The sequence below is a fragment of the Phalacrocorax aristotelis genome, chromosome 10 (genome assembly GCF_949628215.1).
Source record: "Phalacrocorax aristotelis chromosome 10, bGulAri2.1, whole genome shotgun sequence".
Classification (NCBI taxonomy): Eukaryota; Metazoa; Chordata; class Aves; order Suliformes; family Phalacrocoracidae; genus Phalacrocorax; species Phalacrocorax aristotelis.
In genome coordinates, this window is record NC_134285.1 from 6,978,947 (window position 1) to 6,992,600 (window position 13,654).

Consider the following 13,654-nt stretch of genomic DNA (forward strand, 5'->3'; position numbering starts at 1 on the left):
GTGTTTACACTGACAAGCTTGAATATAGCATGGGTGTGGAGGATTAGGGCTAAGATACTGTGCTAGAGCTGGTTTTATTCAGTGGGTGTTAGAAGTCAGTGCTCTGCTCCAGGTGCATTAGTGACTCAGAGGTTGAAGAAGGTGAGGGTCTGGATGCAGCAGCAAAATGTCTCCACAAAAGGCCTGTGTGCAGGATCACGCCTTGGCTAGCATGGGAACGAGTTTCCGGACATCATCAGCCTATGTGTGTAAAACCAGCAAACCCCAGCACAATGTGTAATGCTGTGTAGAGTCAGCAAGGAACAGTCTGACATCAGTTTAAAACAGTCAAAAATCAACTTGGTTACAGTCATTTGGCTGACAGCACAAACACAAAGGTCGTATAGGAAAATGGATTCCAGGCAAGGGGGGCATTGTAAATGTACCAGGCCATGATTCTGCCCATATTTCTGGGTGTATGCTGTTTTCTCCCACAAAGTGTTCCCTGGATCTATGCATGTGTGCAGGACCAAGATGGTGATTTGGTTGTGGAAGTTTTCCTGGAGCTCCTGGCACCCTCCTCCTGCAGATGCTTGTGCACACCCTGAACCTCATGGGGAGCATGAACAGCGTGAGCTGAGCTTTGCAGGAGGGTGCTCTGCTTTGTTGGAGGAAGCAGAGATGGACGATTTGAATGGGGGACTTGCTTTGCAAAACCAGAAACATTTCTATAAGCAGAGCTGTATGAACCACAAATAGGCCATAGCAGCGTTGCAGATGCCTGTGACCAATACCTGAGAGGAAGGTTTCAGCAGGGGTTAGGGCAGCAGCCTATGAGGCACAGCTCTGAACCCCTCCTTGGCCAAAGGCTTCCCACGTCACCTCCCCAAGTCACTCTCTAGTCCTGGTAAGACAAAGACAGGAGCCTTGCCCTGTGGGTGATATGAGGTGCGTGAGTGGCTGCAACCCTCAGTCCCAGCAACACGGCCATGAGATGACACAGAGAAGCCGTGACTCTGCCCCAGAGGTGTGTTCTCCCCTGATAGTCCCTTGGCACCATGGAGGGGTGTGGAATGCATGGAGAGATGCTTTGAGGACAGTCCTGCCAAGGCGCAGACATGGAAAGCGGTGGTAATGTGGGCTTGGAAGGACGGTGGTGAAGGAGGGAGGTTTCAGAGCATGGGTGGGTACCTCTTAAATGTTTATGAGTACCCCCAAAAGATGTTAAGATTAAAGAGATGCCCTGAAAGCACTGCTCGTGAACCCAACAAGGTGCTTGAGTGGCGCGGCGCTGGCCAGCCACACAGCCCCCCACGCGAAGACCACCGCTTCCCGCCCCCCGCCATGCCAGCTCCCTCCCTGTGGGCGAGAGCACCCCCTCACCGGGCAGCAAGGCCAGGGCATGGCATAGTACCCCAAATTCATAGAATCACAGAATCATTAAGGTTGGAAAAGGGCTCTAGGATCATCAAGGCCAACTGTCAACCCAGCACCCCCAGGCCTCCTAAACCTTGCCCTGAAGTGCCACATCTACACATTTTTTGAACACCTCCAGGTGTTCACCTCCAGCCCTAAGCTGGTTCCACAGTTCATGGGTAAACTTCCATTTTTTTAATGTGTTTTCTTCCCAGCCAGAATTTTGCCTAAACAAGGAACTCAGAACAGCACTTCATTGCTCGCCCTTCCCTGACTCCCCCACCTCTCTGGGCAGCCTGTTCCGATGCCTGACCACTCTTTCAGGGATGACATTTTTCCTAATATCAAATCTAACCTCCCCTGAGGCAGCTTGAGGCCATTTCCTCTCATCCTATCACTGGTTACTAGGGAGAAGAGACCAACCCCCACCTCGCCACAACCTCCTTTCAGGTAGTTGTAGGGGGCGATAAGGTCTCCCCTCAGCCTCCTCTTCTCCAGGCTAAACACCCCCAGCTCCCTCAGCCGCTCCCCAGCACACTTGTTCTCCAGACCCTTCCCCAGCTCCGTTGCCCTTCCCTGGACACGCTCCAGCACCTCAATGGCCTCCTTGTCCTGAGGGGCCCAAAGGTGAACACAGTATTTGAGGTGGGGCCTCACCACTGCCAAGCACAGGGGCACGATCCCTGCCCTGCTCCTGCTGGCCACACTATTGCTGACACAAGCCGGGATGCTGTTGGCCTTCTTGGCCACCTGGGCACGCTCTGCTGGCTCATGCTCAGCCATGTGCTGACCAGCACCCCCAGGTCCTTCTCCGCTGGGCAGCTTTCCAGCTGCTCTTCCCCAAGCCCGTAGCGTTGCATGGGGCTGTTGTGACACAAGTGCAGGACCCAGCACTTGGCCTTGTTAAACCTCACACAGTCGAGCTCAGCCCATCGATCCAGCCTGTCCAGGTCCCTCTGCAGAGCCTTCCTACCCTTGGGCAGGTCAACACTCCTGCCCAATTTGGTGTCATCTGCAAACCTACTGAGGCCGCACTCAGTCCCCTCCTCCAGATCATTGATAAAGATATTAAACAAGACTGGCCCCAACACTGAGCCCTCAGGGACCCCACTTGTGACCAGCCACTAGCTGGATTTAGCTCCGTTCACCACAACTCTCTGGGCTCGGCCATCCAGCTAGTTTTCTACCCAGCAAAGAATACCCCCATCTAAGCCATGAGCCACCAGCTTCTCCCGGAGGATGCTGTGAGCTTTGCTAAAGTCCAGGCAGACAACACCCACAGCCTTTCCCTCACCCACTAGGAAGGTCACCTGGTCATAGGAGGAGATCAGGTTGGTCAGGCAGGACCTGCCTTTCATGGACCCATGCTGGCTGGGCCTGATCCCCTGCTTGTCCTGCATGTGCCTGGTGTGCGCACTCAAGATGAACTGCTCCATAATCTCCCCTGGTTCGGAGGTCACGCTGACTAATTACTAATTAAACCTGGGAAGGGACCGCTGGGGGCTGGGAGCGCCCTGGGGGTGGGGACACCGGGGAGGCTGGGGATCCCCGCGGGGGGATGGGCTGGGATGCCCCGATGATCGGGGACCCCCCGCGGGGACGGGACGCCCCGGAGACGAGCAGCCGCTGGGGGTCGCGGGCGAGCGGCGCAGCAGCCTCCAGCCCCCCGGGCCCGGCGGAAGGCGGAACCGGCTCCGTGCCCGGGCGGGCGGCTCCGGCAGCAGCGGCGGCGGGGCGAGGAGGTGTCCAGGGCAGAAACCGCCCCGGCGCGTCCCCTCCTCCCTGCCTGCCTCCCTCCCGCGGCGGCGCGGCCCGCCGGAGGCGTTCACCTTGCGCGGGGCGAGCGGGGCCGCATGGAGCAGCCCGGGCGCGCCGCCCGCCTCGCCAGCGCCCCCCGCCCCGCGCCATGAAGCTGGCTTAGCCGCGGCGGAGCCCACCGGAGCCCCGCACCGCTCGCCCGCCGCCCCCATGGCGAAGGAGAGGAGCAGGAAGGCGCTGCTGGAGCTGCTCCAGCGGCCGGGCAACGCGGCGTGCGCCGACTGCGCCGCCCCGGGTAAGGGCGGGGGGGGGGGGGGTGGTGCGGGCGGCGGCCGCACCTGTCCGCACGGCACTGCACGGCTCGGCTCGGGAGGCTCTGCCCCAACTCGGGGGGCTGCTCGCCAAGGTGTGGGTGCCCGACCCCCCCCCCTACCCCTGGGAGGGGGATGCAGCGGGGATGCTCTGGGGCAGGGCGGAGGGATGGGGATGCGCTGTCGCGGTACCCCCCGCCCGGCCGTGGCAGCGCTGATGTCATCCCGGCGGGTCCCCGCGGTCTGCAGTGCAGCCCGGGCGTCGCTAACCCGGCAGCGGGCGGGCGGGCGGCGGGGGGCTCTGCCCGGGGGGTGCCCGGTGCCGCGGGAGGCGGCTTGTCCGCCGTGGCCCCCCGCCCACGGGATGGCGTTTGTCGCCGCTCCTGCCCTGTCAGTGGGCGAACAGACGGGGGAACCGGAGGCATTGCCGCGGGCATCCTGCCCGCCAACCTTTGCCCAGCGTGCCATCGATGGGTGCCTGCCCTGCGCGCTGCTTGACGCCGGGCAGGGGACGGGGCTGAAATGCCCGTAGTCCTCTTGGTGCGCGGGGGGAAGGAAATCTCAGCTGGGGGCGTCTTCCTCGCCCTTTGGGTGGTGAATTGTTGGGGTCGGCGTGCAAGCGTGGGAAAGCCTTTGCTCTTGCTGAGCAGGGTCTGTATGGTGTGGTGGGACCTGCCTTTGTGAGGAATCTTAGAAAATTGCATAGCAAGTAACTTTTTTTAAAAAATCACCATAAACACCTAAATTTGTATTAGCTTGGGCAGGATGGCTCTGAAGAGGTGTAGAGGAAGGATGTCCTTTTCAGCCCTTGTCATTCTGTAGGTTAAAGAAAACCCAACACTTCAACTGAACCTTATTTTCCAGCTATTGATTTATTTAGGATTTCAAGATCTATTGGGTACCACCATCCAGCTTGTACTATTACCAATGCCTTTATGTCCACAGTCTACGTCTTGGGACACTGCAGTTCACTTTCAGATGCTTTGTGTCCCCCAGCACCTGGCTGGAAAGGACAAAGAACTTTCTGCATAGTGTGAACTGCTTTGCAGCACTGCACTGCCCTGCCTGCTCCCACCCATCTGCTGGCTGTTGTTGCTGTGTGACTGTACCTGCCCACCTTTTAGGTATCTTGACAAGCACAGCTTTGGCTCACCTGATAGGTGTCTGTCTAAATTATTCCTTCCCAGAGAAGACTTTATAAGCCTGGGCCATTCAGATCAATGGGGTACCACCTTGCCCTGTGGGTAATATAAAGCCCCTCTGCAAAACAGGAGTTTCTCAGCATCAGCAGGATAGCGATGAAGCTGTAGGTCAGTAAAATAGCTCATGTCAGGGAAAGAGGGTTGTCGGTAAAGGCTCCAAATGGGCTTGTAAAACAACAAAACCATATTTTGCCTTTGGTGATGTTTGCATACAAAGATATCTTAGTGAATCTGAAACTCATAGAGGAGAATTTGGGCCAGTGTCTTTTGTAATACAAGATGTGCTATATTAATATCATTCAGCCTCTTTTGAACTGCCACGGCATTACTTCCCTGGGACCGGATCTCTGTTCATCAACCCAATTTCTTTAGTGATCACCTTGCTTCAGTTTCTCCAGCAAGCGAGCTACTTGTGGTGCTGTAATGTGCTCATCCACCTGGGAGCGATGATAAACTTGAGATGCCCTGGGCTACTTAAGATATATCACTTGTATCTGTAGATAATATATAAAATATTCAGGCTGAATTCTGTTATTCATCCTGGGCAGGTGTGGCAGGCCAACTCTTTCTAGGTATGAGATAACACGGGATAGGTGCCCAGAGAGCCTCCAGGATGGGGTGCAAGTATGTTCTTTGAGAAGTGGGAAGGATAAAGGTGATAGCTGGAACTGGGTGGAGAGCTAGATACAGGAAAAGTATCAAAGCAGAGAAAATAAAATGCAAGTGAAAGAGGAGGGAGGGTGGGAATGAGGAAAGCAGGGCGACTTCTGTTTTCCCACATGTGTGTATTGTCACACTGCTGATCTGGTACAGCTGGGGGTAACAAAAGGTCATAATCCCTGATTTATTATTACTGCCTCTCAGGTGGGTGTGCTCCTTTCCCTGAAATCCCCAGTTAATTCAGGATCCATGATAAGTAGCCATTTATCTTGGGGATACTGGTGATAAAGAATAGGATGGGTCAGAAATGTAACAGGGGAAAATTCCCTGTTAGTCACTTCAATTTGTGTATTTGGAAGCCAGATGGGTTTTCTTTTGCTCTTGGAAATATTTGTTACAGAAATCAGCCAGTTAGTGAATGTTCTGGGTTTTTTTTTCCTTCCCTGCTGTAAGAAAAGGTGGTTTTCTTTTGTTACTGTTTTGACATTTGGGTCAGGCTCGGTAGCCATAGCCCTGGAGTAACAGCTTGTCCCAGGTATTATATGCTCATGTAATAAAAGCCTAGGTTCCTGATGCAAAAGAGCTCGCAGCTTGGCATCATTGTGGCTAAGCCGTGACCGTGCAAAAAATCAAATCCCAGGGTAGACAGGGAGCACCAGGGCAGGCAGTGCTTTTCCTCCTAGGCTGTGTAAGTGACTTCGTCCCCTGCAGGGTCATCGCATCTCCTTGGGGAAATCTAGGCAAAACCTGCTGATTGCCTGGGTTTGGGCCAGAATTTGCCACTTAATTGTACCTGAGGGTTATTTAAGTGGCCATGTCCTACAAGCAAGTCTGCTATATTCAAGATGTGTGTTCCCCTGGTTTGTTCACTTGCAGCTTGGTGGGTGAGGCATTGAATGTGATAATCAGGAAGGTCAGATCTCTGTCTTCCCAGGACTGATGTGTATGTCTGGCAGAAAAATCTCTCACGCAAAAGTGAGCTTCCAAAAAATCCTCCCAGATTTTGAGGGCATGTCTCAGATAGGGAGAGCAGGTTTATGGTGTCCCTGGCCATGCCAGCTGGGAATGCAGAAAGAATGCTAAAGTAGAAACTGAAAAATAAGAGTGGGGGAAAAAAAACCTGAAAGGTTGCATTTTTCATTGGTAGGGTTTTGGTTTGGGTTTTTTTTAAGGCTTCTAGTTTTTTTATTAATTGCAACTTTACAAAACTTAATTTTCAATGAAAGGTTCTTTTGAGTAAAAAATGTTTCAGTTACAAAAATGTCATCCATCTGTAATGAATGATGAGGTTGCATTCGCTACATCTTTGAGACGGCACTGTGGGGCAGGAGACGCTGTAATAAAGTCGCTATCTGGGGTGTCGGGTGCCCTGTCATTACACGCTTCTGTGTTGGGTTCGAGGTCCTAGATGTTGGCTTGCAGTGTGTTTAAAGATATGTTTTCACAGCAAAGACAACATGGTAAATGCAGTCTTAAGTGCAAACTGAGGAATCTCGCTGAACAGCTCGTGTGTAATGGCTCTCAATGTATTAGAATAATAATCTTTTTTCCTTCAAGACTGATGTGGCAGTTCAGCCTTCCCCCCCAACTGATTCTTTGTCTCAGGCAATCTTTCTCCCATCATGAGATGGATGGTTATCTCAGGGCATAACAAGACCTGGAGTATTTCTCTCTTTACTCCATTTTTCTATGACTTAGGCTTGTGTTTCTACAGAGCAAGAATCATTTTACATTGTAGGAGGACAACGAGGCTCTGAAGACAGAAGTGGAAATCCCATCGAAGTGATCCTGCACTTTAAGCTCCTTGGCAGCAGTTTACATGGCTTGTCTTTATCATTTTCCTTTTTCTTATTTGGGCTGGATTACTGGGACATGGACCCTGGATAACATCGACCTTTGTGCCCGAGGCATAGAGGTGATGTGGGATGGAGGAAGAGGAGAAGGCACATGGTGGAGGGGAGTCTGGTATCGGAGCTTTGTGCTGCAAAGCCGAGCAGATTGGGTATTTTGGTGTAACAGGATATATAAAAGCCTGAAGGTGGGTGGTGTGTGGCTGAGGTTGTTGTAAACACCTTTCCTGCAGGCCCAGCATCTTCTTATTTCTAAAGCAGGTGAAGCTTTTCCATTCCCTTGATTTCATGAAGCGAGGGTGCTGATTAGAGAGAAACGCATGAGTGCTGGGGATTGCTTGATTTGCTCAGGATTAAGGAGGGCACTGAAAGGATTTGATCTCTACCCTCTCCTTCCCCTATACAACTGCTGGTCCTAAAAACACAGACTGGGAAGACAACGGACTGAGTCATCGGGTCCTGCCTCATGCTGTCATCCACAGCGACATCTCCCCATCCCCTCCGTGGAGCGATGGGGCTCTGCCTCGCAGCTAGTTCTCTCTCTTGCCCCCACTACCTCCTACTGGAAAGCTGTTCCAGAGCTTCGCCACTCTAATGGCGTGAAACAGGCTTTTCATTTTCATTCTAAAAGTGGAAACTTGTTCCCGCACCTCCATTGTCCTCTCACTTAAATATTGGTTTGTGGTTTGTTCCCCCCCCCACCCCACCCCCCCCAGGAATTTGCCAGCCCTTCTCTCTGTGTCTAAGCAGAGTGGAGGGGTAAGAAGGGAAAAAAAAAATCCCATAGCAGTTGTGTTTAGCTCGATGCCATTTTCTGCAGGGAAAAGGACTTTTTGAAACAAAGGAGTTTTAATATGACAGTGTTTTCTGTCCACTCCTGATGCCTGGGTTGCAGCACAGCCGTGGGCTGCAGACAGCAAGCAGAGGGGGCTGCTGAGACCTGCCAGCTGCATCAAAAGGCCTTGGCAAGTTTAGTGCCTTCACTGAAAAATTTTCCTACTTAGGGAGGAGTGGTGGTGGGAGGCTGTTTGGCTTCAGTTTTAATGTATTTTATTGTTATTTTTAAAATGCATGAGCAGGGTTGGTTTATTAACCTCCTAATCTTTCCCCAAAGTAAATAGCAACAGAACCTCGTGCTACACACCAGGTTCTCTAGGCTGGGGTATTTAGGAAGTCGTCAGCAGCTGAGTGGCAAGCAGAAAAGGCTTTTTCCTTGTTTTGATTGCACTAAAATCCCCGTGATTGTGTCTTGTATGCCAGGGCATGAGTTACCTTTCTAGTGCAGGTTAAAAAAGGTTTTGCCTCCCTCAGTAGGACCTCCCCTCCTGTCTCATTAGTCTTTATCACCTCAAAAAGGGGAAAGAGATCAGAAAAATCTGTTGAATCTCCATCCCAACTAAACATTGGCTCCCACCCAGCTGGTGCAGTGGGGATGGAGCCAGGCAGCTAATTAAAGGTCAGGTTTGTGTGCTGGAGGATGCGTTAATGGGGTATTGCTGTGCATTGGCCATGTTCTTGCACGCATTTGTCTTGGTCAGCAATATACTGTGCTATGTATTGTGCTAAGTGTGGCTTAAGGCAAAAGGTGGAGCGGAGGCATCCGGGTAAGTTTGGGAGTTCTTGCTCTTGTCTTGTAACTACTTTGAGCCTGCTGCAGCTGTACTTCATGTGACTTTACTTGGGCTGACGGCATTTAGGGCTTTGCGAACTGGAAACCTATGTTTATAGTCTGGATACAGGAAATATTGATTATTGTTTTTTTAAAATCCACTGCCATCGCACCTCCGATCTTCTTTACTCTCCTTTTGGTTTGTATAAATTGTCCTATGTCTTTTGATTCTTTATTAATTTTCTGGGTCCAGCCTTTACTTTTTCCCTCCTTGGGCTGCTCTTATGCTTAGTAATGTTGGGTTCAAACGGCGGAGATCATTATTTTTTGCGCTGGGTTTTCCTGGGGCTTGTGGTGGCAAAAGGGGCTGGGTGGGGAAGTTAACTTCTGAATTTAGCTGTGTTGCCCGAGTGTTTTAGTTTTGCTTTGGATGCTTCTCTAATCTCTGGCTGTGCTTTCCCACTCAGCTAACGAGATGAGAAAATACCACCCCAATGCCCTTCTCCTGAGTTTAGTTTAGCTTTGTTTGTTTAATTTTTAAAATGAAGTTGTATCAAGTTATTATGATCTGTTTTTAAGTGACTAGAAATCTCTGCCACGTTGGGCAGTGAAGGTCTTCCAGAGCTGGCATTGGTTGCTCTGGAGCAATAATGCTGAAGGGTTAAGAGACTTTTTGCACTTACAACAGTGTATTTGGTTTAATATTCCTCTTGCCCCTTGTTAGTCTCAATTTCTTTTGGCTTGACATAATGGAATAAAGTAATTTGTGTGGAACTTATGCTTGCTGGAGAGTTTTCATTAGGTTTCACTGCTGTTTTCTTGAAACTCTGGAGGCTTAGAAAAAAAATCATCTTTTTTGGGCAGTGCCCAAAAAAGGCCCAGATTATGATATATTGCCATTTCAGTGCACTTTCTTGGGCCCTACTCAGATAAATTACTGCACTCCCCAGACGTCTAATGCAGAGAACGTGCTCCAACTGTTGAAGTGTCTAGCAGCAAGGTGGACTTCACCTAGCTATGGAGACCTCAGCTCGCCAGCCATACAGCCTGGGGACACTGGTTCACTGAACTAACAGTGCTACACCAAAACTCGACCTTTATGAAGATGCTTATGTGAATTTATTCACGTGCTTGATAAATTGTTGTCTTATCTCGAAGCAGTGGTGCAGTCATTTGAAGGGTTGGAGTTTGTGATTATGCCGAGGTCGGAGGTTGCTGGTGATATCTGCCACGTTCCTGAGCTGAGAATTTTTCATGTTGTTCATGCTGGAGAGCAGAAACAGAGAGGGGGACTGTGATGTGTTCAGGGAGCTCCACAGCTGCCGACAGCCCCAAGCCTTACAAAGGATCCCTGCAGAAGTGGGTGCTTGCCCTGGCTGGCAGCCATCTGCCTGGGGATCTGTCACCAGTTCCTGCAGAAGATGTGTGGGTGTAGAGGTCTCATAGCTAGGTTTCTTCAAAAACGGTGTCAAAAGTGCGTGGAGGGGGTGAGAAGGGGAAGCGGTATTGGCAGAGCCCTCTGGAAGTTGGATTCGGGGAATCTTTCACACTCTTCCTTCTTGTCCATGGGCAGAGTGGTGGCACAGCAGCTCACAGGGGTGCACCAGCCTGGGGGCTCGCATGGGTCCGTAACCCTCTGGCTTGTTCAGATGATGCCTAGAAATTCCTTTTGGCTTTTAACTAAAGTCCAGGAAAGCCCCAGGCTGGCTTGCTTTCTCAGTCAGATGTCTTCAGGCAGGAGAGCAAGAGCCATGAGAAATCTCTAATAAATTATTGTAACAATGACATTTCAGACAGGCTTCCTCTGGTAGATCAGTTGGTTCTGGGGGATTTAGCAATTTTTTGGATGGGGCTAAATCAGTTCATGAGGCCTTTGAACTCTCCTCCTCCCTGGTGTTCCCTTTGGCACTAAAACAGTTCCCAAATTTGTGTAGTTCTGGGTTGCGGCTCTCACAGGAAGGCAGCATGCAACCAGCCAAGCATCTACAACCCTTACGTCCCCCCTTGCTGCACAATTTTGGACTTAGGAGACAAGTATTTTTAAAACCAGAAGAGCAGTGAAGGGGAAGTTGCTATTAATATATGGCAGCAATGCGAACTGCTGGTGTTGGGTTTGGTGAGTCGAGTGAAGCACGCAGCCCTGTCACAGTGCTCCTCAAAGTTTGCTGTGTGAGATGCTGTTGGTGTTGGATGGGCATGGACCTTGGGTCTAGGCAAGAGAGGAAACACTGAAAGGAGGGTGATCAGGAGGGTATGGCTAGCAGGTGTGGTTTTATTGAACAGACTGAGGTCATCCCTTCAAAGGGTTGGGTCACCACTGACCCTGTCGTCTCCGTCTGCTCCCCTGAAGTACTATCATCTTCTGGAAACAATGCATGTATGTTCCTGCATATAGCCCAACTTTCACTTTCTTAATTAGATGTGGCTTGACATTGTGTAGAGCAGAGGGGATGCATATTTAAGAGTTTGGTCTAAATAAAATTCTGTTGGAGTCAGGAGAATATTTTAAAGCCCCAGTCGTGATTGAAACCTGTTGCTTGAGGTGCTGTTTACCCACGCTGAGAAGAGATGACTTGGGTATGAGTTGGCTCTGTCTACTGGAGCTGGAGTGTCCTCCATCTGAGCCTGAGGATCTTCCTGAATGATGTTCCTCCACCCAAACGTGTCCTCATCCCTGGCTGGAGGAAGATGTGACATCTGGTCCTGTTGCACACAGCAATGTAGGCAGTGGAGAGGTTACTTCTTCAAAGGATTTTCAAACCTGAGTCTAGGAAGTTGCAGACAATAGGAAGAAATCCACTTGGGTGCCTAAGATAAATCTGTTGACATAAAACAAGTGTTGGGGCTCCTGATAAAACCTGTGGAGGCCAATGCATATTTTGACACTCATTCCCCAGAGCGGGGCACTGCTTTGATCAGATCTCATTACACTGCGAAGGCTTGAAGCACAGTTTTTGCGGAATGGCTGTGCTGGGCACAGGGGAGCCGGTGGCCACGTTAGCTCCTGACTCCAAACTTCGCTGCCATGGCTTCCTCTTCCTCGCTGCTGCTGCTCTGTGGCTGTCCTGTCCTTGGGACCCTCTTACCCTTCCTCGTGCCTGATCCTCTGTGTGGAAGTCAGAGAAGAGTTTTTCAACATGAGACCCTGATGCTTTCACCTTGCCTGACTAGCATTGTTTGGTCCCATGGTCCTGGGCTACCACGGGGCAGCAGTGCTGCACCTTGGACTGTTTTTGTGGTAGGAAGTTTGGCAGGTCCCAGACCTTGATTACAGCCGCGTGTTTGGAGATGGAAAGGACAGCATGAGGAATTAAAGCACAGAAACACGCATGACCATGCAAAACACTTGATTCTTTTGCCAACCTATAACCCAACAGCTGGCAGCAGTCTTTGTGGTTGGAATAAGTGGGGGTGCCTGACCTCAGGTGTGATGTTAAGCCAAGTCCTCTGGTCATCGTGAGAGCACTGTGGTGAGGGTGCAGTGGTCGGGGCCAGCGGGGCAGAGCACCCTGTGCCCTCCCTGGATGTGAGCAGCACTTGGTTGCTGCTGTGGTGCGCTTTGACTGACTCGCCTGGTTTTATATTTGCCAGGCCTGAGCTGTAGTCGTCAGGGTCTCGCATGAGGATGGGAGATCATGTGAAACGGAAAAAATACACCTTTATTTGTGGCTGCTGGTCCCAGCCCTGTGCCAAGGGAGCTGTGGCTGATAGGACTTGCAACAGCTTGGGATTTGCTCCCCTCTCCTGGGCGGGCACCCAACCATGTCTGATGAGGCAGCTCATTTTGCTCATGGGTTTATATCTGAACACAACCACCCCTGGGGAACTAAATTAATCTTCTCTAGGGTGTGCTGGGGCAGGTTGGTGGCCATCCCCACGGGCAGGGGCTGGTAGCAGGCCTCGATACCCAGTGCAGGGGAGCTGTGTTGCCCCACGCCAGCCTGCTCTGGCTGCGCTGACATAGCCAGACCATTAAATATGTATAAGGAGGAGAAAGCATGTTCCCTTGCTTTTTATAAATAATTGCTGCGCTGTGAGGAGCGAGTGTTTAGTGTAATTACTGCGGGGAAATAAATAAATTACAACAGTTTGCAAGAAGGAAGACCTGCCCTTATATCTTGATGGGTTGGCCGGGGGGCTCCTACCTGTGCAGATTTGGGGGAGGATGGGGTGAGGGGAACCTCCGTCGACAGGAGGTGGAGGATTTAGTGGCTGACTTGGTGACTTGCAAGGAAGCTCTTCCTGCTGGGGCGCAGCTGGAATAGCAAGCGCTGACATTTGCTAGTCGGAGTTCAAACAAAGATCCCTGTATCAGCTTTATTAGCGAGGCTGTGCCAGGGACGCTGGTGGATGTGTCCTGCCCCAGGCCCCTGCCCTCCTCTGGTTCCTCTCTGTCTCCCTGCGCTTCGGGCAATGCCTCTCCCAAGGACGAATTTGGAGGCAAAGGACTCTGTTGAAAGTGCTTTGTGTGAGACGTCAGCTCAGGGCTGTAAACAGCGCGTGGCTTTGCTCAGAGAAAGTACAGAGCCACTGGCAGCATTTTTCCATTAAGGCAAGGGCTGGAAGGCTCCTGGCACGGAGGGCAGTGCTGCTGGGCAGCTGTAGCTGTGGGAGGAAAGTCTCCCTGTGGGTCACTCCCACTTGGGCCAAAAAAAAAAAAGTAGAAAACAAACAAACAAACAAAAAAACCCCAGCCCACAACCCCAGAAAACAAAAGGCAAGGCAGGGGAGCAGCATAGCTGTTTTCCTGAGCTGTTTGTTTAAACTGTGCAGTTTTTGTTCCGTGCAGCTCTCGTTGGGTGGGATTTGCTGATGTAAGATGGACATTCACCTTTTCTCTTTGTGTGAGCATGGAGTGAGTTTTGGAGG

The 13,654-nt window shown here is 51.2% G+C and overlaps 1 protein-coding gene across 4 annotated transcripts in view; it reads left to right on the plus strand.

Annotated features, from left to right (window-relative positions):
* Positions 1 to 2,942: 2,942 nt before the first annotated feature.
* ADAP1 (ArfGAP with dual PH domains 1) overlaps positions 2,943 to 13,654 on the plus strand; it is a 62,334-nt gene continuing 51,622 nt past the window's right edge. For 2 of the 4 annotated variants that reach the window (XM_075104990.1, XM_075104992.1), the window contains exon 1: positions 3,193 to 3,448. In XM_075104990.1, coding sequence (XP_074961091.1) covers positions 3,364 to 3,448 — 85 coding nt within the window. In that variant the 5' untranslated portion in view covers positions 3,193 to 3,363. Of the gene's footprint in view, positions 3,449 to 13,654 lie in introns of all 4 variants that reach the window. The other 2 variants (XM_075104991.1, XM_075104994.1) reach the window with 2 other exon arrangements.